The sequence below is a fragment of the Mesoplodon mirus genome (genome assembly GCF_964341445.2).
Source record: "Mesoplodon mirus genome assembly, chromosome: 2".
NCBI lineage: Eukaryota > Metazoa > Chordata > Mammalia > Artiodactyla > Ziphiidae > Mesoplodon > Mesoplodon mirus.
The window spans coordinates 94,157,287-94,182,646 of NC_138977.1; the positions used below are offsets into that span (position 1 = coordinate 94,157,287).

Here is a 25,360-nt window from a genome sequence, read left to right on the forward strand (position 1 = left end):
GAAGGGACTGGTGCCTGCCCACTGGTGTGTGGAGCTGGGTCTTATCCTTCTGGTGCGCAGTGGTGTGTTTATAAGCAGCTGTTGGTTCAGGACAACTTTAGGCAGCCTGTCTGCTGATGGAGGGCTGCGTTCCCACCCTGTTGGTTGTTTGGCCTGAGACGTTCCAGCACTGGAGCCTGCAGGCTTTCGAGTGGGGCAGGTTTTGGTGCCAAAGTGGCAACCTCGGGAGACCTCACTCTGGGACCTCTACCACCAGTGGCCTTGCCCCTGGTGTGAGCCACAGCCAACCCCCTCCTCCCCAGGAGACACCCCAAGACCTGCAGGTACATCTGGCCCAGACTCCTGTGGAGTCACTGCTTTGCCCTGGGTCCCAGTGCATGTGAAAACTTGTGTGCTCCCTCCAAGAGTGGAGTCTGTATTTCCCCCAGTCCTGTGGAGCTCCTGCACTCAATCCCTGCTGACCTTCAAAGCCAAATGCTCTGGGGGCTCCTCCTTCCTGTTGCCAGTCCCCTGCTAGGGAGCCTGACGTGGGGCTCAGAACTCTCACTCCTGTGGGAGAACCTCTGTGATATAATTATTTTCCAGTTTGTGGGTTGGCCGCCTGGCAGGTATGGGATTGATTATATCGTGAAAGTGCCCCTCCTGCTGTCTCATTGTGGCTTCTTTTTCTTTGGATGTAGAATATCGTTTTTGGTAGGTTTCCATCTTTTTTGTTAGTGGTTGTTCAGCAGTTAGTTGTGATTTTGGTGTTTTCGTGAGAGGAGTTGAGCTCAAGTCCTTCTACTCCTCCATCTCATCCTTATCTCCCCAACACACTTATTCTTTTACATAAGAAGATGAGACTAATATTAGGACCAGTGCACACTAATTTTTCAAATGCCATGTTGTTTAAGTACCTATTATTGCATAACTACCCCAAAATTTGGCCGTGTAAAAATTAATTTAGTATGTTCATGGATTCAGTGGGTCAGGAATTTGGACAAAGCATAGTAGGAATGGCACGTCTGCTGCCTGATGTCAGTGGTTGAACTGAGAAGTCTCAAAGGCTGAGTGTCGACAGCTGGGGGTTGGGTGATCCTAGAGTGTTTACTCACATGTCTGGCATCCAGCCTAGGAAAACTCAAGGGCTAGGATTGCTGACTAGAGCATCTGTAAGTGGCCTCTCCATATGGTTGGGGCTTCCTCACCCAAGTATACCAGCCTTAGAGTAGTAGAACTTCTTAATGGCAGCTCAGGGCTCCAGAAGAAAGTGTCTCAGCAAACAAGGTGGAGCCACATTGCCTTTCCTGACCTAGCTTCTAAAGTCACATAGCATTGTTTTAGCTGTATTCTCTTGGTTATAGGAGAGTCAAAAATCCACTCACATTCAAGGGAAGAAAAGATAGACTCTCACATCTTGGTAGTAGGAGTGTCAAGACCACTTTTATTATTATAAAGGAGCATGTGAAATGGGCGATATGGTTGTGATCATCTTTGGAAAATACAGCCTGTTATCCCTGTCCATGTATGAAATGTTGCTGTAATAGACAGCCCACCTTAAGGTATTGCCCAGCTATTGGAGTCCTTTGCTGGCTGTACCCTCTTACCCAAACGTCTCCAAGGAGCCTGTTGGTCAGAGGACTATGACCTTGTTCCTAGTTATCAATAGTTACCTATTAATGAGAATTACATGGACTTTCTGGAGAAGATGGAATACTTAAAATTCACACAATTTACACTGAACCTTTGTCATTCAGCCTCTTAGTGTGTTGGGAGAATACCTGTGTGACGTAGAGATATGTATACATAGACCTATGAATATTATTTCATTACAATTCAGTTAATGTAATTGAAATTTTAGAAGAGTGGGGTAAAAGGATTGTTTTTTACTTAGGAGATAGTTATATGTTTCTGCTACATCATATCATAGGAGCAAGATGTTAACTGGTTGCATTTTACTGAAAGTGAGAATATTTTTGTTTTTTGTAGGTATGCAGTATGAGGAGGAGGAGGAGGATGAAATCCCCCCCGATTTGTGGCAAGAGGCATGCTGGATTGTAATCAGGTAACTTTTTAGACCAAACTGAATCAACTTTAAAAAGCACTATAACTATACAGGGATTTCCTGCTAATTCTGTTTTTGAAAATTAAACGTTCTATATGAATATGCTACATGAGAGCTGGTTTCTCATTTTATTTATTTATTTAAATATTTAACTTTAACTTTTGAAGTATTTCCAACCTGCACAAAAGTTACACAAAGAAATCATGTATGTACTTCACCCAGATTCCATAAATGTTAACCTTATATTACATTTTCTTTGTCTTTTCCTTTTTCTCTCTCTCTACATATATTTTTTTTCTGAAACATTTGAGAGTAATTTGGTTACATAAGAACATTCTTTTACGTACTCATAACAGAACTCATCAAAATCAGGAAATTAATATTAATACAGTTATCTTATTTAATCTAGAAACCATATCCAAATTCTGCCAGCTGTCCTACTAACGTTGTTTATAACAAAATAAAAAAAATTTTTTTTGATCCTGGATCCAACATAAGAGCACATAGTGCAGTTAGTTTTCATGCCTTATTTTTTTGTCTCCCATAATCTACAACAGTTTCTCACTCTTTTTCTGTTTTTCCTTACCTTGACGTTTTTGAAGAATACAGGCCAGTTACTTTTTAGAATGCCCCTCAGTTTGGGTTTCCTCATAATTAGATTCAGATGATTACTTTTGGAAACAGTGCATTTTCTGTTCTTAGTGCATTATATCAGGAGGCACATGATGCCTATTAGGTGCTATTAATTTGATTCCTTTGTTTTCTCATTATTTTAAATGGATGAAGTTACAGTAGGTGGTAGTATTTCAACCCAAATTCCCATTCAATTCTGAGTATAATTAACTGTAATAAAAGTCAGTAAGAAGCCTTACATATAGGTAAGAAGAGTAACTTTTAATTAAATAAAGTAACATCCTGCTACGGGATGTAAAATGTAAAAACTCTCCTCTCTTACCGAACTGACAGTTGCTTTGTAAGTAGTAACATTATGATGCCTCTGAGCCTTGCCATCTCCAAGATGCACATCCTCTCAGTTGACCCTCTCTCCTTTTTCAAAGAACACATGCTTCTGACATTCTACTAGTTAGTTGTATTTGGAGGATAAGTGAACCTGTCTTGAACATTGTTTTGTTAAAAATCTATTGAGTTTTTGGTGTGTAATTACATATCTATTTTCCCTATTAAACATGACTATAAAAACTTCTTACTGAGATATTTTGTATTTTCTATGATGTTTGAGTATTAAACACCAAGAGACATTTTATTAGTAAATGCCTATATTCTGTAGGGTATGCCTATATTCTGTAATCTTTAGGGAGAAAGAATATTTTTATCTTAGCCAAAAGAGAATTGTTTTCAATGTATGTGACAGGTTGCTCAAGGATAAAATACTCTATTTGACCAGTCATTGCATTTAACATTTGTTACAAAGTAAATTACTAGATGCTTATACTTGAATTGATTATAGGTGCTTTGGCTATTGTGAGATGACATTTTGTTTTTTCACTATTTAACATCAAGTGGTCTGTCCCAAGTATTGTGAATATGATATTACTTAATATCACCAGTGATTTCAGTAAGATGATTTCTTGTACAATTATGATGGTAGAGAGCATAAATATGAACTATTCATAGAGTTTAGGTGTTTAAAGAATAGCATTTGAATGAAGTACTACTGTTCTAATGATTTGGGGGAAAGTAACTATGGTTCAGCTTCCTGGGGGACTGAAACTTGTTCATAGTTTTGTAAAGATTTTTCATTGTAAATTGTCCATAAAAACCATTGCTATTTATCTTACAGACAGTGCCTTCTAGGTGCTTCTTACATATCGATGGCTAACCCAGATCATTGTGAGAAATTTTTCTTTCCTGTCAGCTCACAGTCTCTACTGAAGGAAATTGCCCCCACCATTCTTGAGGCCATACCTTGTACAGGGATGACTGTGTACTGTGTTCTCTACCATAGGATCTGACTTCTAATATTGGTGGCCATGGTGGATTGAATCAGGGTGGGACTTTGACCCAAAGCCAGCTGGCTGGCCAGTAACCTGTGTGGTGATCTGATGATGTCAAAATGGCAGGCTGATGATTAGTTGGGCTACACATGTTGTTTCAGAAAATTAGTCTGAGGATGGGGGAGTTAGTTACTAAGGAGAGGAGGCTAGAAGCTAAGTCCAGCTATGCAGCTCTTCCTGTGTGGTGGTGAGGGGAGAGATTCCTCTTGCACTTATATCTACTTGTATCTTCATTGTATATCTCCTTCCCCATCCCTGACATGAACAAGTGTCTATTCCTTATAAACAGTACATCTACTCTTTTAGATTCTTTGTTCTTCTTTAAGGCATCATTCTGTTATTTCTCTCTATCTACACTAATTCTGATCTCTCACCCTTGCTCCATTTGTTATCATCAGTCATTTGCTGAATATTTTCACTTCAGTGACTTATTCTCATCTTACCTTTAACATATTCAGAATAGAATAATTTTAACCTAAAGTTGAAATTCTTACCCATTCCATATTTTAGTCATTGATATCATCATCCTCACGGTCATTCAAATTAGAGTTTTTTTTTTTTTTTTTTTTACAAGAAATGCTGTTTAACTTTTGAGGTAATAAAAGAGTAAAATAACAATGAAATATTTTGTTTTTACATGTCATGTTGAATCAGACAACAACTTAAACAAAATCCTTTGTTCTTAGAGTATATGGAAATGAGCAATCCTCCATACTCATAACAGAAATGTTAAGTGGCACAAGTCTCTGAACAGCATTTGGGCAATTTAAATATTAAACATTAATTCCAATGAATCATACATTTTATGAATAAAATAATTATATACATGAGCTTATAAGAGTTTGCAAAGGGTGTTTATCTCCAAGTTGTTTATGATAGAGGAAAAAAAAGGGAGGAAACAATCTAGCAACCTATACGTTTATCAAGAAAAAATTGTTATATTATGGTACGAACATTAAAGGAAAGATAAAAGTCATTAAAATTATAGTGCAAATAATTATTTGTGGTCATGGAAGTTGACTATGGCGTATTGTCAAATTAAGAAAGCAGTTTCAAACAAGGTTTATAGCATGATTCCATTTTTGTTAAATCATGTGTATAAATATAGAGAAAAATTTGCGAGGAGATGCAAGAAATTTTAACAGAAGATCTGTCTGCATAATAGGATTATGTGTTGCCATAATTTTTTCATTGTCCATAATTTTTTCATTGTCTAAAGAGATTTTAAATTTAGAAAATCAATGCAATGAATATACATATAGTTCATACAAAAAAAACAGAAACAGATTTTCTCATTCTTTCATAGCTAAAGTATTGCCACAGAAATATTTTAATATTTCTTTTGTACTGGTAATATATGAAACAGAAGACTTGAATATATGGTTACAGGAAACAATGAAGCAGAGTAAAAAAAATAAATAAAACAACAACAAAACTATTTTCTAGACACCTTTGGTATGAGAGAATCAGAATTTTAAAAGTAATTACTTAAATGTAAATAAATAACTCTTGCATCTATTTCCAAAGTGGATTTCAAACAGCACACAGTAAAAGTCATGATAATAAAACTCTTTTTAAAAAGTATAGAGGAGCTGAGTAATATAGAGGAAAGGCAGGAGAGAAGAAGAGATCTGGGAATGGGACTGAAATAAGAATCATGCTGGAAAGCAGCCTAAGTGATATAACTTCAATTTATCAGAAAATCAATTAGTGAACTTCTGATCAATCAAGGCTAAAAGTGAGCCTTCGTGGGTTATATAGCTCTTAAGGTCTAATAAAAGGAGACGTGGAGTTCATAAACAAACTTTTACTGTTCTGAACCCTGAGACAATATCACTACATGTTACAACATATAACAGAGATTAGAAAACACAGTTGTTAAACAGAATGTGTGTGTTTTCTATATATGACTTTTATAATGTTGGTACCTGGTTCAAAACTTAAGGCATAATTTTATGCTGTATATGTATGAAGAGAATTAAGACTAGGCCAACTTTTTGACCTGAAATGATACAGGCTTATAACTTAAGAAATGTGGAAGTTAAGGTTTTACTATTCAAGTCACAATTTTGATAACCAGCAAGCACCTGGATTATGTCAACCAATGGAAAGAACAGTAAAATATCCTATAAAGCAGGTTTGTAGGCAACATTAAAAAACTCCATCATTAATTTTAGCCATCAAAAAAACACCATTTCAGGATATGAATTGAAGGGAAATTCAACTGTTTCCTAGTATCTTAAACATTAATTCAAAATGAAATTAGATATTGAGTTTGTAGTAGCAATTTTTAAACTTTGGTTTCTTTAAAAAAAATAGATGAGAAATTAGAAAATTTCTGTTTGTAAAAATAAATTACTTTGCAATCCTTGGGTATAAGAACTACTTTGGGCATATTTTCATGGAAGAAATTAAAGCTAGCAATATTATTAAAATAAGAAAAAGTATGCAAATAATTACCACACTTCAGTTGGTTCAAAATGCAGTAAAAATATATCTAACTATACTTATTGATATGAGCACTACATCAAAATCAGAAAAATATACCATATTATAATTAGATGTGTGCCTCTATAAAAAGAACCAAGGTTCTAAGATTTACTTATTTTCTCTCCAAAGAAAAATAAATAGCTTTGTATACAAAACCTTCGATCATAATGTTTACTAAACTAAGCAGCCATCAACTGGGATTTGAAATTCACTGAGGACGATTCAGACAGAGATCACTAACATCCCCCAAGCGGCTACAAACACTGGCTGGTGCATTAAGTTTCCCTCTCCTACAGCCTCTGGGCCAGGGCGATGTTGAGCGGCTTGGAGCCCAAGATGCGGCCATCTCAGTCGTTGCTTTAGTGGCCTCCTCAGGAGAGGAGAAGCAGATCAAGCCAAACCCTTTGCTTCGCCCTTCTTCCTGCATTACCTTAACTCTGCTAATTGATCCAAATGAAGAAAATTCCCTCCGTAGCTTTTCATCATCAGTGGTCTCATCCAGGTTCTTAATATAGAGCTTTGCCCCCCGGCACTGTCGAAATCTTTCCTGTTTCAGCTGCTGAAACATTTGCTTTAACTCAGCCTGTCGCTCTGCTTTCTTTTGTGCCCGGCCTACAAAAAGCAGTTGTCCATTTATGTCCTTTCCATTCATTTCTTCAGCAGCCTTTTTGGAAGCCTCATGGCTATCAAAACTCACAAAGCCAAAGCCTTTGGATTTCCCACTGGAATCTGTCATCACCTTAACACTCAGAGTTTTTCCATATTTGCTGAAAACTTCCCTCAGTCTCTCATCATCCATGTCATCTCCTAAGTTTTTGATGTAAACATTGGTGAACTCACTGGCTTTGTTTTGGAGCTCGGCTTCCCGATCTTTGCGGCTTTTGAATCTGCCAACAAACAGCCTGCAGTCCTTAAGCAGTGCCCCATTCATCTCCTGGATGGCCCTGTCGGCGGCAATCTGGTTCTGAAAGTGCACGAACGCATAGCCCCTGGAGCCATGATCATCACTCATCACCTTGGAGGACAGGATCTTCCCAAAAGATGAAAAGTGTTCATAAAGGGTTTTATTATCAATGGATTTTTCCAGATTCTTGATGAACACCTTCCCAATTCCAGATTTCCTCAAGTAGGCGTCACGCTGAGACCACATGAGACGGATGGATTTGCCCTTTATCGGGTCAAAGTTCATGGTGTCCAGGGCCTTCTGGGCATCTGCCAGCTGCAGAAAGTTCACGTAGGCATAGACCAGAGAGTGGCAGGTGACCAGGTCCCTGCAGACGTGGATGGACAGCATGGGCCCCACAGCGCTGAACTTCTTGAACAGCAGGTCCTCAGTGACGTCCGCGTGGAGGTCACCCACGTACAGGGAGGCCTGGCGGTACTTGGCTGCTACATGCATCTCCTGGCTCCTCACCACCACAAGCTGGTCCCTAAGGAGCTCCTGGAGTGACTTCTGCAGGAGGCTGACCCGGGCTTGTGCATGGTGGCCTCAGAGTCAGCGCTCTGAGGCCAGGCGATGCGGTTCATTCATGTACAGCTCCCCAGGCTCGGGCAGCACCCTCAGTCAAAAGCTCCTCAGCAACCAGTCCAGCCAACCCTGGAAGGGGGCGACAGAACCTTGAAATCTCAAAGAAAGATTCCTAGGTCAAGCCGGTCCTTCCCGGCCACTTGGTGAGGAATCTTCAAGTGGTGGGCTGGCCCTCCATCTCAGCGTTCTCCACAGCCATTCTCCGGTGGCTGGTTTCTGACTAAAAATAGGCCTCGCTCAGGCTGGTTTAAAGTTACAGCTGCCGGGGGAAAGAATTCCACAAGTGGCGTCTGAGGCGGCGGCCCGGGAAGCAGCATGCGGGCGGCGGGCGCAGGGCCCCAGAGCCCCGAACCGCCTGGTACCGGGTTGTGCAGGCGCCGCCGGCCGCATGCGCCCTGACCAACCCTGGCCGCTCTCCTCCCTGCAGACCCCACCTAGAGTTCTTATTTTATCTTTTTTTAATCCTTTTTTAAAATTATAAGTTTCAGGAATACAGCATTATAGTTCAACATCTGTATATAGAACAGAGTGATCACCACCGTAGTCTAGTTACCATCCATCATCATACAGTTGACCCCCTTTACCCATTTCAACTACCCCTCAACTCCCTTCCCCTCTGGTAACCATTAATCTGTCCTATATCTGTGAGTTTGTTTTTCTGTTCTTTTGTTTGTTGGTTGGTTTGGGTTTTGGGGTTTTTTTTTTAGATTGCACATATGAGTGAAATCATACGGTATTTGTCTTCCATCTGACTTGCATAATTATCTAAAGGTCCATTCATGTTGTCATACTTATTTTTATCTTTGTGCATTTTCTTTAGTTTTATCTCCTGACACTTTTTTCAAGAAATGTTTCAAACATATTGGATGAAATTGATATATAAAGGACATTTGTAAATTAGGGCTTTCTTATAGTTCTTAAGTTCTGTTTGAATTATTTTACCAATATGTCTCTTTCCCCCAAATTTAACTAAGTTCTACAGAGAAAGCGTTCTTAGACTTATTCCTTTTTTGGATACCACGTAGTATTTTTTGTAATGATTTGTATAGAGTGGTTGGTATTTAATGATTAGTATTTATTGAATTTAATAATAATGGAAATGGGGAAATATGCTAGAAAACATCACTGAGTTGTAACTGATTATGAACTCAACTGTTTTTCCAGTTCCCATTTTGACAAGAAAGGCTTGGTCAGACAACAGCTGGATGCTTTTGATGAGTTTATTCAGATGTCTGTTCAAAGAATTGTGGAAGATGCTCCACCTATAGACCTATAAGTGGAAACAGCATGCTAGTAGAGAAGTTGAAGAACCAGTAAAATGGTTATTCTAATAAAGTAACATAAATAAGAGTATTGATTTGAAATTTCAGTCCTTAACTCACCTGGCCTAACAGTTAAAAAAAAAAGGGGGGGGGCTTCCCTGGTGGCGCAGTGGTTGAGAGTCCGCCTGCCGATGCAGGGGACAGGGGTTCGTGACCCGGTCCGGGAGGATCCCACATGCCGCGGAGTGGCTGGGCCTGTGAGCCATGGCCGCTGAGCCTGTGCGTCCGGAGCCTGTGCTCCGCAACGGGAGAGGTCACAACAGTGAGAGGTCTGCATACCGGAAAAAAAAAAAAAAAAAAAAAAGAAGAGGGTCTGTAGGTGTTTTTAGTAGTGTTCTTCTAGCATCATCAATCAGCTCCTGATTTATTCTTACTAATGGAGAGATGCATTTTTGCAAGTAATGCAAAACCCTAATCCTTATTCAGATAGTAAGTATTTAATAGCCAGTAAGACAGAACTCAGAGATATGATAGACTAATAAGAGAAGCAAGCCAGAAATAGTTACATTGCTTTTTTCTTTCACAGTGTAAGGAATCATAAAAGAAAAAGTATGTGAAGGACTTTTTCCCTTGATTATTTGTTGCATGCAATACATTATCATAACAATAGAAGATATAATAAAGGAAAACCATCAATCATATTAGTTGTTTTAATTTTTCTAAGTTCATTGTAGTCTTTGTTTTCACATATGCATTTTTTAGCATCGTTAAAATCATAGCAAGGCTATAATTTTATTTAACTTATTTTTTATATAAATTTATTTATTTATTTATTTGTTTTAATGTATTTATTAGTTTGTTGCTGCGCGGGGGCTTTCTCTAGTTGCAGTCAGCAGGGGCTACTCTTCGTTACGGTGCACGGGCTTCTCATTCAGGTGGCTTCTATTGTTGCAGAGCACAGGTTCTAGGTATGTGGGCTTCTGTAGTTGTGGCACGTGGGCTCAGTAGTTGTGGCTCACGGGCTCTAGAGCACAGGCTCAGTAGTTGTGGCACATGGGCTTAGTTGCTCCACAGCATGTGGGATCTTCCCGGACCAGGGATCAAACCCATGTCCCCTGCATTAGCAGGTAGATTCTTAACCACTGCACCAACAGGGAAGTCCCAAGGCCATAATTTTAGAATCTAGTTTTACATGAATGATTATGACTGACCCTAGTTTTTGAGTAGAGAGGCAGCATGATGGGCCTTGAGGGACAGGGAAAACTGAAAAACAAGGGGAAGTAGGGAGAGCCCCAGAAATAGAATTAGACAGAAAGAGAGAATATTACTTCCGGCCAGTTCGGTCCCTCTTTTCTGTAGCTTATCTTGTAAGGGCTGATGTATTATTCTCATTCTGGCTGGAGGTGCTGCACAGACTTCTGCTGTTAAGAACAAAAATAATTGGCACTTCTGGCACTGTGTTGGAAAATGGGCATAAAATGCCTTTTTTATACTTAGAGCATTTTCTCTTCATGGTCTTTGCAAAACAAGAGAGACAACAATATTATAATGTAGCATTTTCAAAGTGCCAGTGTCATAAGTACTTATGGAGGAAGAGATCTCTCAAGCTGGTACATCAGAGCCTAGAGGAAGAGATGGGAGGGACTTTAACTCTGAAGGGCAGGGTAGGACTTGTCTTAGTAGAGAAAAGATACTTAATCATTTCAGCAAAAAAAATACTTGGTATATCAGTATTTGGCTTGGGGATAGATTTTAGGGACTATAACAGTCAGTATATGATTTTTGGTTTGATTTGTTTTTGATAGGTATTAGTGGAAGATAAGATGAAACCAGATTGTCACAGCCTTTGGATGTCATTAGATGTCAAGGGGAATTGTGGAAAGATTGTCAAAGAATGTGCATGAAGCATTATTTTAGAAAGGTTACTTTGGAGATCATGTTTACTTGGCGTGGAGAGAGGCTGGAGTCAGATTAAAATCTTGGTATAGCTTGGGTTTCAGATAATAATGTCCTAGACTAGGGTGATAGGAGAAATGAGTAGTTGGATGGCTGGCTTCCCTTTGACTCATTATCACCATCAGTTCTCTATGCTTTTTTCCTACTCCAGTTTGGGAAGCTTGGGTGTCAACAATTTACCTTTAATGGTCTGCTTACTCCCATCTTCTCCTCCTCTGAGAATTGATCTAGAGAGAAATACACTATCCATTTATAATTGGAAAGTTTTCACGGGTCTTGTTTTATTGGACAACAAATAGATATGTTACTGAAAACTTTTTTTTTTCTGCTAAGGGCTGAGCTATAGTCAGCCAGGGCTAGAAGTATTCAGTCCTTTATATAGAGTAGTAATTAGGATTTTCTGTATGTTTAATTGAAGAGTTACATTTAGTTTTTCTATGTTCTATTGATGAAATTAGAGTATAGTTCTAATTATCCAAATTTATCTTTTCTTTTTTTTCTGGTAACTGTACTTCTGACCTGAATGAAGGAGAGGGCACATGAAACGGCTGTGTAGATCATTAGTGCAAATCCATTTTAATTGTTTCATATAAATTCAGAGTGTGTGATATGTGTATAGTCTTTACTTGCGATATATTAACTCTTGATAAATGTTACTTTTTGTCTTACGCCTTAAGAAAATGATGAAGTATAAAACTTAATGTCTATGGAATATGGCTGTTGACTTTGGAGAGTACCCATATTAAAGTGGATTGATTTAATCAGTTTATAGAGTTTCTTCTACTCAAAATGTTAATGGTGATTTAAATGGAATCATCAAAACTTTTATGGAAAAAAATTATTTACCCTCTTCATGTTTTTTGGTTTCATTTTAGCCAAGATATTTGCTAAAGTTTGAACAACTTTACCTCTCCAAGCCCATAAGAGTTGGTGCTGCTTCACCAGTGTTGCCACGTGAAGCCAGATTAAGAAATCTCACGTAAGAAAGAGTTATTCCAGCAGTTGATATTGAAATACAGTTTAGAAAGATGCAATTTTAACCAGTTGAGAGTTTTAACAATTACCTTACTATTAACGTGTGATCTGCTTTTATTTTCTGCTCCACTGTATAACAGAAACAGTCATTAAAGAAGGTGAAGAGCAACTTCAGATGCAGCATCAGAAAACTTTTATTGGTAAAGTTCCAGTTATGTTGCATTCAATTTACTGTCTACTAAATGGCTTAGCAGATCATGATCTTTGTGAGTTAAATGGATGCCTCTTGGATCCTGATGGCTACTTCATTATTAATGGATCAGAAAAGGTATAGTAGCATTATTTTATTTTTATAAATTTATTTTATTTTTACTTTTCTATTATTTTTGGCTGTGTTGGGTCTTCGTTGCTGTGCACAGGCTTTCTCTAGTTGCGGTGAGTGGTGGCTTCTCTTGTTGCGGAGCACGGGCTCTGAAGTGTGCGGGCTTCAGTAGATGTGGCGTGTGGGCTCAGTAGTTGTGGCTTGTGGGCTCTAGAGTGCAGGGTCAGTAGTTGTGGCACACGGGCTTAGTTGCTCCGCGGCATGTGGGATCTTCCCGGGTCAGGGCTCGATCCCATGTCCCCTGCATTGGCAGGTGGATTCTTAACCACTGCACCACCAGGAAAGCCCTAGTAGCATTATTTTTTAAAAATTACACAATTATCATTAAGATTTAAATTATGAAAGTTGAAATTAAAAAGTAAGCTTTTCTACAGAATAATCTGAAAGTGGTAGTTGAATTATTTATGGGGGTGAATTTATATAAACCAAAGTTTTATTTAGCTGTATATAATACGCACTAGAAATTTGGTCAGTTGTTTAAACTTGTATGTTTCTATGGAGCATTTTTGCAAAATGGAGTTTGTAAAGTTCAAGAATTGATGTTTCAGTGAGCCTGTATGACGAGATTAAATTAAGATGCAGATTTCACTCTTCTTTCTACTTCAAGGACCTTGTGGGTTTTATGGCTGTAACTTTTATTGTCCATATAGGTTCTGATTGGTCAAGAGAAAATGGCAACAAAAACAACCTTTGTGTTTGCCAAAAAGGATTCTAAATATGCCTACACAGGAGAGTTTAGATCATGTCTGGAGAATTCTTTTGACCCACTATCTGGGTTAGCATGCTGGCAAGAGGACAGGTATGGACTATTACATGATATTGTTTGGGTTTATTCCTGTTGGTCTAGTTTTGTAAGTTACCAGACTGCATGTTTAGTCAAAAAGTTTTTCTGGAGCATATTATCAGTGTTATATGCTAGGCATTTTATTAGTTACATACTACTGTGTAATAAATCACTCCAGTAGCAACATTTATCATCTTACAGTTTCTGGATGTGGCTTAGTTGGGTCCTTTAGCTAAGCATCTCTCACAAGGCTTCAGTCAAGTTATTTGTCTGGGCTGCAGTCATCATCTTAAGTCTCGTTTGCATGGTTGTTGGCAGGAATCAGTTCCTTGCCGCTTGGCTCCCCTCCATACAGCAACTGATAACATGGCAGCTCACTTTGGCAGAGAGAGTAACTAGGAAAATTTGTAGAGCATAAGGGCAGGATGGAAGTCACCTTTTTTGTTTGTTTGTTTGTTTTTTTCTTTTTTTGGCTGCGCCTCGAGGCTTGCAGGATCTTAGTTCCCCAACCAAGGATTGAACCCAGGCCCTGGCAGTGAAAGCGCCGAGTCCTAACCACTGGATTGCCAGGGAATTCCTGGAAATCACCATCTTTTTATACCTTAATCTTGGAAGCAACGTCCTATCATTTTTGCCAAGTTCTATCATCGGGCACTATCCTAGTAGCTGCCTACCCTAGGCATGTTGCTTATAATAATGTAATAACAGCTAGCATTTCTTGACTGTTTGCTATGTGCCAATTATGTTACTCAGTTTGCTTGATTTAATCTTTACAACTATATTGGGAATTTGTTGTAATCAACTCTTATTTAATTTCATGTACATTTTTTATTAAATTTTTTTGAATAAGGCATATGTGCACATTAAAATAGTTCAAAAAATTACAAAAAAGGGTACACTATAAAAAGTAGTCTTCCTTTGATTCCCAGATTTCTTCCCCAGCGGTAGCTGTTTGTTTGTTTATTTATGGCTGCGTTGGGTCTTCATTGCTGCGCGCGGGGTTTCTCTAGTTGCGGTGAGCGGGGGCTACTCTTGGTTGCAGTGCGTGGGCTTCTTGTTGCTGTGGCTTCTCTTGTTGCAGAGCACAGGCTTCTAGGTGTGCAGGCTTCAGTAGCTGTGGCTTGCGGGCTTTAGAGCACAGGCTCAGTAGCTGTGGCGCATGGGCTTAGTTGCTTTGCAGCATGTGGGATCTTCCCAGACCAGGGCTCAAACCCGTGTCCCCTGCATTGGCAGGCCGATTCTTAACCACTGCGCCACCAAGGAAGTCCCATGGTAGCTGTTTTTGATAATTTCTCATGAATCCATCCAGAAATAGTCTTAACACAAAATTATAAATGGGAGCATAACATATGCACTGTTTGAAGGTTGCTGGTATCCTTTAAAAATATATTTAGATCAGCAATTGATCATTGTTTTTGAGCTGTGATATTCCATGTGTAGATGTAGCATAATTTTTTGAACCATTTCTCTTTTGATGGACATTTAGGTTTCCAGTCTTGTGCTCTTACAAACAGTTCTGCAGAGTCTAATATCACTTTTCTACGTTTTATAAAGAAGGAGTCTTGAACATTAGAGACGTTTGAGTGCCTGAAGTTAAAATCCCATGTAGAATAGGTGTTTTAAAGAATTAAAATGGTTTTTACTTGTGAATGGGGGTAGAACGGGGCCCAAGCACAAGGGTTTGGAAAAGATCCCCAGGTGACTGTGATGTGCATTTTTTGTTGATAAGCATTGGCCTGGATTATGGAGGGCAAAAGTAAGAACACAGTATGTTAGAGAGATTATCATGGCAGCTATGGGCAAAATGAATTAATTAGTGGCAGAGAAAGGAAAATCATCCAGATATAGTGATAAGTTTGATATAATATGAGAATGAGTCAATTAAGATTGTATGGTTCTTATGGTTCTTACTCTGAGGTCCTAGATAAAATAGAGAATTTCCAAGAATTGGTTTTTAGAGAGAACCTAGTAAGTTCATTTTTAGACAAAAGATTTTGGGTGGTGCATGATGTAGGCATTCTGCTTTAATGTTTTGCTTATTCAGAAAATTTTTTTTGACGAAACAAATAATAGACTGAATAATTGGTATCTAAGTTGAAAGAATGAAATGGCAATTGGAGACATGAGGGCTGACGGTACAGGAAAAAGATCAAGATGAAGATTTGCCCGTCCTTTATGTAAAGTTGTTACTGAACATCCGTGAGATGGGATAAGGTTTCTAAGGAAGGAGGCCTGAAGTAGGAGGAGGAAGACAAGAGAAACTTTTATTAGATGGACCATGATAATGTAGGGTTATGAGGCCAAGAGAAGATAGAATTTGATATTGAAGGAAAGAAATTTGATTAAAACTGAGAAACCAGGTGTTGTGTAATGCAGTGTAAGCTAGTAACTTTTATTTCATTTCTGTCTGTGTTGCAATTAAAGGGGGAAAAATTGGAAAAGAGAAGCTTATATGAGAGAGGCTGTTTGTTAATTTTGAAACATTGTTCATATGTGGAGATACCTCACAGACCAACTAAGAGTTAATATTTATTTTTCATTTTGTGCTTAGCTTTTCCCACATTTGTCTATCCATATTCTCTCTTATTTTGCCCTCATTTATTTCTTTCTTCCAAAGTTTTTAATTTTTTTGGTTGGGGGAAAGGACTTGGGGGTCTTTGTTTTGCAGCCAAAGGTCATTTCCAAATACAGCCTTGGGGAATCATAGAGGATCTTGGCAGACAGAGAGAGTAGATAATGCAAGTTCTCTCAGGTCCAAATGACCAGTCTGTCCATCAAATGAGTAAACCTGTTCCATTGGTTTGAAAAGCAGCCATAGGATGTTCCTTAAAACATGAGAGGCATGCTTCTTTTGAAATACATATAATGAACATATATATAAAATGGTTCTTACGATGTTTATATATGGCTACGATCTCTGTGTCCTCATATTCTAATGATGTTTTTTTTCCTAGGGTGCAAAAAGAGTGCTATTGGTCAGCACATTGTGGCAACCCTACCATATATTAACCCAGACATTTTCATCATTAATTTTTTTAGAGCGTTAGATTTTGTGTCTGACAGAGATATTTCAGAGTATATTATTTATGATTTTGAAGGTCCAGAGATGATGGAAATGGTATTGCACGAGCAAAATGTATTCATAGTATTTTTCATGAGATTTAAAGTTATTGACTGTTGCTAATCCTAAAACACAGTACAAAGCTGCTCTGAAGATCAGTTTAGCTGTTGCAAACCCCATGCTATTTACTGTGTAGTACAAGCCTTCAGCTCTGCCTTGCCTTCTCTCCTGACAATTCTCTGTAAAATAGACATGAAACCTAGAGGCAGCCAGAGTTCATTGACATCAACAAGAAGAAACAGTAGTAAGGAAAACCATAAAAGCGTACTAGTCTGGTGCTATTTAGTATAAAGGGAAAAAGAGTAGTTGATACCTTTTTTTAAAAAAAAACTTTTACTTTGAAATCATTTCTAATTTATAGAAAAGTTGCAAATAACTCCTATACTCTGCACCCAGAATCACCAGTTGTTACCTTTCCCTCATTTACTTTAGGATTCTATTATCTATATATACATTTTATTTTTTTCTGGACTGCTTGAGAGTAAGTTTCAGGCATTCATGCCCCCTTACTCCTAAATACTTGAGTGTATATTTCCTAAGAACCAGGACATTCACTTACACAATTGTAGTATAATTATCCAAATCAGGACATTTAACTTTGGTACAACACTGTTAGCTTCGTGATCTTATTCAGGTTTTTGCCAGTTGTGCTGATCATGTCCTTAATGGCATTTTTTTTTCTGGTTCAGAAATCTAGTCCAGGATCATGTATTGCATGTTGTTTTTATGTCTCTTTAGTCTCTTTTTATCTTCCCTTGTCTTTATTTATTTATTTTTGGCTGCTTTGGGTCTTTGTTGCTGCACGCGGGCTTTCTCTAGTTGCAGCGAGCGGGGGCTACTCTTCGTTACGGTGCATAGGCTTCTTGTTACGATGGCTTCTCTTGTTGCAGAGCACGGGAGGGGCGTGAGCTTCAGTAGTTGTGGCATGCAGCCTCAGTAGTTGTGGCTCGCGGGCTGTAGAGTGCAGGCTCAGTAGTTGTGGTGCATGGGCTTAGTTGCTCCACAGCATGTGGAATCTTCCCAGACCAGGGCTCAAACCCGTGTCCCCTGCATTGGCAGGCAGATTCTTAACCACTGCGCCACCAGGTAAGTCCCTATCTTCCCTTGTATTTATCTTCAGTGTTTCAGAACACTGAAATTTTTGAAAAGGATAGGCCATTTATTTTGTAGAATATCCTTAATTTGGGCTTTTCCAATATTTCCTCATGATTAGATTCAATTTATGCATTTTTTGGCAGGACAAATACAGAGATCATATTGTGTGCTTCCCAGGGCATCACATCAGGAGTCACAGGGTGTCATTTTGTCCCATTATTGGTAATATTAACTTCACAGTGGCATCTGTTAGATTCTTCCACTGTGAAGTTACTATTTTTGTGGAAAGGTTTGTTGAGTCTAGATAAATATGCATTTCCTTATCAATTTTTTCCATTGATGATCCTTGTCTCAGGAGTAATTGATATTCTTAAAGTTGTCCTGAATTGTCCAGAGTCTTTAAGACTACAGAGAAGCAAGGTAAAATGTAGACCAAACACTAGTCACAGAGTTAGAAAGTGGAGTATATTTTAGTTATTAGAGTATTTATTGATACAGTTACATGACCCAAATGGATTCTGTAAATCCAACAGAGAATGAAACAAACAAATAAAATTCCCCACCCTTGTGGAAGTAACATCCTAGTGGTTGGAGATAGACCATAAACACAACATTTACGTGGTATGTTAGAACTATATGTCATGTATTTGCCATCCCTGCTATAAGGGTCAGTTAAGTTACAGGGGTGAATAAGATTATCCAGGGCAGGATGGAAAAAGGAGGGATGGGGACAGTTGAACACTGAGTGGATTATATGTAAAAATATGACTTTGCTTCATTCTAGTATTTGCCAAAAACATGATAGTGGGAGTAACAGAAATGCCCAAACTTTAAAGATTTGCTATTGTTTTCTAGGTATTAAACTGCCTGACTTTTGCATCTACTCTTTCTCACCTGTGTTGTTTAAATCCTTCCATTGGTAGAGATGGCAAGCTAGCAAAACCAAGACAGTTGCATAATACATTGTGGGGAATGGTGTGTCCTGCTGAGACTCCAGAGGTAATGCATTAGAATTTATGTTCAGGATAAAAAGTCTGACAGTAATTATGTAGGGTATAATTATTTTTAGAAGCAAATTTTTATTTAATTATGTAGTGTAGTTTAGACCTAAGATATTATTTATAATTTTGTTCTTAGGAAGTAAGAGTACATCCTGAGATCAAATTGAAGGAAAAATATTTTTGGAAAAGAATTTGGATAGGCATGTTAAATCAGTATGAGTAATACATGCTTTATTTATTCCAAGGGCCATGCTCTAGGACTTGTGAAGAATTTAGCTCTGATGGCTTATATTTCAGTTGGATCTCAACCTTCTCCAATTCTGGTATTTTTAGAAGAATGAAGTATGGACGTTTAGAAGAAATTTCTCCTACAGCTGTTGCTGAGTGTGTATAGATGCAAAAAACTATTGTTAATCTTTAGTTATAGCTTATTATAGGGTTACTAAGTACAAAATGCTTTTGGTGTTGCATTTTAGTGCAACCAAGATTTTTGTTAACGGCTGCTGGGTTGGAATACATAAAGATCCTGAACAACTTATGAACACTCTATGGAAATTGTGGCATCAGGTGGACATCACTATGTTTGAAATAAGAGTCTTTAATTAACTAAGACCATGTGATCTGTGAGATTTCCAAATGAGGTTTCAGACTAGTGAAAGTTATCTTTGCATTGGTATCTTTCTTGAACCGGTTTCCTTTGAATTGTAAAGTATATTGTCAAAATTATCGTTGATGTTTTGAGCTAAATTTAATTATAAGGTATTCCTTGCTTTAATGCCTTAGATATATGCATCTATATGCATTGAGAATCTTTTTGTAAAGCTGACAACAGTGCTTTTAAAAAGGGAATGAGCATCTCTGATTTCTCCTTTGTCTGATTCCAGAGATTCATTCATGAAATGTGATACACCTCTATTAGATCTTCTTATGTTTAGAGGCTGTTGAAGTACTCTGGGATTAGGATGAATTTTTTTTAATCATTAAAATAGAGTATGAGTTCTCATACTCCCTGAAAATAGGGCTTTTGCTTTTAGTGTACTGTATTGAGGGATAGGGCTCAGGCTTTTGATTCTCTCAGATATACACCTTGGGGTCTGTCTAGGTGAAAGTAGGTTTGGAGAGAAATTGTAACACACTTCACCCAGAGCTGGCCTCCTGTCTGTGTAGCAAAGCAGAGAATCGAGGTTTGGCTGCTCCAAAGCAGGCAGACCCTGGGTTTTGACTCGGGTGTATTCCTACCTTGAAGTCAGGAACAGCATGCTTCACCTGAGGGCAGGCAGGGCTAAGAGAAAGCCTAAGAACCAACACTGGCTGTGTTTTTTATGATTGAGAACTCATTGTTAATGCCATGTGTTTTTGCTGAGAGCTGCCTTCAGCTTTTCTGTGTTCTCTAGGGTAAAATTGAGTTCTTTATGCTGTTTTAGGCCTCTTTATCTTTCCATGGGCCCATTCCCTCAACCTGGAATGCCCTGTCACCCATGCCTCCTCAAAAATGGGTAATAGGGAAAAGGGTGCTTATTACTTTTTTCAGGTAAATCTCACTTATTCTTCAAAACTTACATTAACTCTCATCTCCTTCAGGATACCTTACCTGACCCCTCAATTTGATTTAGACCAGAGGTTGGCAAACATTTTCTGTGAAGGGTCAGATATTAAATATTTTAGTCTTTGTTTACCTTACCTGTTGTGTGTTGAACTCTGTTGTATAGTGAAAAGCAGCCATAGACAATACGTAAACCAATAAAACTTTATTTACAAAAGCAGATGGCAGATGAAGGCAGATTTGGCCTGCAGGCTGTTCGCTGAGCCCCTGATTTAGATCTATCCTTGTGACTATATATGGCATATTTTCCTTAAATAATTTCTGACAGAATGTGTATACCGGATAGTAACTGTTGATTTATATGCCTGCCTCACTCACTACACTATTCAGTTTTCAGAGGCAGGGAACATGTCTTAATATGACTTTGTATTTTCAGCTCTGAGAATGGTGCCTGACATGCAGTGTCTGACACTGAGTGTGTGTTTGTTGAACCTATAAGTGGATCCTGTGTCCTTGGACTAGGCTCTTTAATCTTCTGTTGGGGAGTGTTGTTGGAATTTTATGAGTGGGAAAATTGTATTTTTCAGGAGTCTAGTAGTTTTCTTTTACTTCATATTTTCTGATAACCAGAGGTCCTCATTTTGCCTGTTTCTGGTAGGGTTTCCTGTCAGTAGTCCTCTCTAGACCTACTAAAGAACACCTGTTTCCTTTGGAACACAAGATACTATTTGGCTTTTGAGGAGACACAACTCAGTTTATGTCTTCCTGTTAAGACAATAGAGCTATATTCTATTAGCTATATTGTAATATAATATTCTATATTCTATTAGGAATTCTCTAAGGATTGAAGGCAAGCATTTGAGAATGTCACTCATGCTGTTTTTGCTCACAAACAGTGTTTCATCTTAGATTGTTTTCTAAGGACAGGAAGTGGGCTAAGAATGTGGGGCATTTTCTGTTTCTTGACTTCTGACTCTTTGGGAGAACTTGATGTTTCTGATCAACCTTTTATGATTTACTTTTTTTTTTCCAGGTTAACAGATTTATGTTTATTCCAAAGTTTGGGATTTGCTTCTTTTCAAATATTCCAAGAGTCAAACTGAGAGAACTTCTGTTTCTCAGAAAAACATTAATAAGAGCTTGGATTTTATTGCCTTTGTCCACTCTCCTGATACTGTTCTTTCCTTCTTTAAAAACAATCCAAATGCATCCCTTCCCAAAATACATATTGATCTTAGCAGTGAAATAAAGGAACTCTTTTTTGGGGGGATCTTCCCACATAAGGACTCATAAAAATAGGCCTAGAGGACAGTGACCTGAAACCAGACAAATCTAGGTCTCCAATTCCCATCACAGTTTCTCCAACCCTACAAGCACACTTAAGGTTCAAAAAGAAAAATTAATGCCCAAACAGCCTGTGAGGCACATAGACATGGAAAAATTTTCTATCCTGGTCTTACCAGGCATCAGATAAAATATTGTTAAAATCGTCAATGGACCATTCATTTAGAAAGGGTTCTAACCTTTTAAAATCACAAACTAACATCAGCAACAGTATGTCAGGGATCTTGGACCACACTCACAATGGCTTCTTTGTCGAGTAAGCAAAGAAGCTGTGTTATTTTGGTTGCCTGGAAATTCTTATTTGTTCTGCTGAACTGCAAAGATCTTGGATCCCTATTAAAGGCTGTGGATCTCCACATAAGTGATATCTCTGTTACAGAGAAAGAAGGGGCTGCTGCATTTGCTAGAATGTCTTCGGCTTTGAGTCAGATGCTCCAAGTTTGGTTTCAGCCAGACTTCCAGTGTGCCCAATGCCAAACTTCAAGCTTTAAGCAAGGGGAGAAAAGTCTAGATCCCAGGAGCACACCAAATCACTCAGATAAAGGAGTAGAAGCATGCTTCAATTGGACTAAAGTTGGTTCCCTTTGTTAGCACCAATCTCTCATTTAGTTCTTCATAGACTAAATCACAGCTTCTCTCAGAGAAGAGGACCTGGATATTGAGAATGAATTAAAGTAGGTATTAAAATAGAAATTTCAAGGCCAAATATCCACAAAGTCAGGCAAAGCAGCATCTGAGGCCAGTACCAGAAAGTGGTGGAATTCAATGGGCAGCAATTCTGAATACTTGAGTTCCCCTAGAACCTGTCCAGCCTCATGGCCCAACCTGTACCCCAATCATGGGCACCACCTCCTCAATCCACAGTAAGTCCAATGGGGTTGAGGCTCGACTTTGTCGGTGGTGAATTTGGCGCAGCCGCAGAAGGTACAGGATGATGGCCAGTAGCACCACCAGGATACAGGCGAAGAAAAGATAGTGGTTGTACACAAAGGAGAGACGGAACCAGCTACCATGGGCCTGTTGGGCACCTTCCTGCCGTAGATCCCTGAGTGGTAAGAAGCGTGTTTTATACAAAATGGCTCCCAGTGTCCACTGAACCTCTCGGTCATAGACCAGCTGGGCTGTCTGCAGATTTGGGTAGTCATAGGGAAAGTGGAATCCTTCATGAAGAACTTGGTACATCCAAGCTGACTTAAAACACTGATATTTGAGTCAATGCTCATCTGCATGTGATGAAAAGAGGCCATTCTTGAATCTCTGAGTGAGTACTGACCAAGCCATGCCACAGTAATCCTGAGCAGCCTTGGCAAATGTTGGCCCGTGGTAGCAGCCACCGATGCATAACACATCCTCTGTACAGTAAAAGAACTCAGAGAAACCGTAGAACTCGCTGTTGTTGAAGTTAATGGGTGACTGGTAGATGCCATTCAGCGAGGCCTGGCTGGTGCTGGAGCGAGCCAACGGGGCTCAGCATGGCCCCACAAGCCACCCAGTCCCCTCTTCCTCGGACATGAAGGACCTGGCTGTTCCTTTCCACCACATCTGTGAATCCCACAGGCAGGCAGGGATCTAGAAATGGATTGTCGGGACTCAGACCTGTCTTCTGGCCCAGCAACCTGTTTTTGTTAAGAGTTTCATTCATCACAAGGTCTTCATAGCGCTGCCGGGCAAAGTTGCCCCCAAATCCCAGAAAGGTTGTGACGTAAACCCTATACACATGTTCAGTGTGTTGCACATCACAGCCCAGGTTGAACTCGGCCAGCAAGATCTTCACAGCTTCTTCCTGTTGTGGAGAAAGGACAGAAGTTGAGGTAGGAACTTCATAAGCAATTTGGAGAGAGGCTCCTCCCATATCCAGTATCCCTACTGTCCTTCTGCGTCCTGTTGCCAATTCCTGGGGAGCCTCGGCATCTGATTCATCCTCATGGTCGAATCTTCCCAAAACAAAGTTGATTCCAATCCATGCATAAACCCCTTCCTGCTTCCCAGAGATCACTTCTGCCTGAGACTGAGAAAAGAGGAAGTCAAACTCCAGAGGTAAATCTTTCACTAGATCAGCCAAGATAGCCAACTGCTTCCTCTCGGAGAGAAGCCTCATGCCTGCTGTGCAGAGGATGTAAAGGGGGGTCTCCTTGTGCTTCCTCACAGGCACACAAGCAGGAGCAAAGCTCAGCAGAGGACGAAGGTAATCGCTGGCATGTTCTGGAGTGTCTGCCATTGCAGAGATTCCTGGCTTGATTTTTTTAACCACTGGTTGGCTGTTACGGTCTCTCATCTGTTTGATGTCCAACAAGTCATGAGGATTCCCATTATGTCTTGGCCAGAAATAAACAAAAATCCGAGAGCCACTGCTGCCACAGTCCACAAGTCCATAATTTAGATTTGGGTCTTCAGTGTCAGTAGCTTCAAGATCTCCTACTCGAGCCAAATACCTTTCGTATTGCCTGTCTCGTGGTAATGAAGCACCCCAATGTCGAAAGTCCATAATTAACATAAGTAAAAGGAGACAGGATATGAAGAAGAGTCCTAGGAATGCCACCCGCTGCCGGGGAAATGGGCTCACTGTGGGCACAGTGAAGTACCAGGAGGCTGGGCAGAGGTAGGAAAAACTGATCCTAGCCATGGATTCCCTTCAGTGGTCTCAAGGCCTGTCACCTCCTTTTTCTTTTGCCTTGAGAAGGTGGTCTCCTCATCCCAGTCATCTCCGAAGTCTGCAGCGGGTCGAGCGGCCCGCCGGCTCCCTCAGCTCCGCTCTGCTAGGTCCGGAGGTGCTCCCCGCGGCTACTATTGTTTTTAAACTGAGTAATAAGCCAAATCTTTTCCTTTCTTAAATAAACCTGATCTTTTTAAAAATAAAAGTGTCCAGATGTGATTTTACTTTTCTAAAGTACTTTTGTGGAGAAATACCAATCTATTTTTCCATTTCCCAACTAACTGGCAATTCACTTCTTAGTTGACTTCCACGATTATACATTAGATACAGATAATTCACTGGAAATTCTTAATTTGTTTACTTTTTGACTTATACCTTTATATATAGGCACCTCAAAACCTGAAATGTTTTTAACAATTATTATGTCCTATATTGCATATTTTCCCAAAATATTTTTGATATTTTCACGGAATATATTTTCTAGTGCTATCCAGTAGAAATACAATATGAATAACATATGCAATTAAAAAATTTCTAGACGCCATATAAAGGTAAAAAGGAAATAAATGGGACTTCCCTTGTGATGCAGTGGTTAAGAATCCGCCTGCCAATGCAGGGGACACAGGTTCAATCCCTGGCCCAGGAAGATCCCACATGCTGCAGAGCAATTAAGCCCATGAGCCACAACTACTGAGCCTGCGCTCTAGAGCCCATGTGCCACAACTATTGAAGCCCGTGTGCCTAGAGCCCGTGCTCTGCAACAAGAGAAGCCACTGCAGTGGTAAGCCCGTGCACCCCCAACTAGAGAAAGCCTGCATGCAGCAATGAAAACCCAATGCAGCCATAAATAAATAAATAAATAAATAAATAAATTTATATTTAAAAAAAGGAAATCGATGAAAGTAATTTTAATAATATTTTTTATTTGACCTGATACATCCAAAATATTATTTCAACATATAATCAATGTAAAAATTAATGAGAATTTTATATTTGTGTGTGTGTGAGATATTGTCTTTGAAGTCCAGTGTGTATAATTTATACTAACAACATATCTCATTTCAGAATGGCCATATTTCAGGTGCTCAGTAGTGTCATGTAGCTAGTTACTGCTGTATTAGACAGCTAGGCTAGAAGCCATTTGTCTGATAGGCAATTGTGAGAAGT

General features: G+C 39.2%; 2 protein-coding genes across 2 annotated transcripts; both read right to left on the bottom strand.

Moving 5' to 3' along the window:
- Positions 1 to 6,839: 6,839 nt before the first annotated feature.
- Positions 6,840 to 7,948, bottom strand: LOC309815946 (polyadenylate-binding protein 4-like; the record flags this gene model as incomplete). Its single annotated transcript, XM_082643025.1, is given in 2 exon segments — positions 6,840 to 6,895; positions 6,898 to 7,948. Coding segments are annotated over 2 exon segments (1,107 nt in total).
- Positions 7,949 to 21,236: 13,288 nt separating this feature from the next.
- Positions 21,237 to 24,321, bottom strand: LOC309817273 (ectonucleoside triphosphate diphosphohydrolase 7-like). Its single transcript, XM_082645435.1, is given in 3 exon segments — positions 21,237 to 22,752; positions 22,756 to 23,002; positions 23,004 to 24,321. Coding segments are annotated over 3 exon segments (1,806 nt in total). The 5' UTR covers positions 24,164 to 24,321; the 3' UTR covers positions 21,237 to 22,353.
- Positions 24,322 to 25,360: the final 1,039 nt, after the last annotated feature.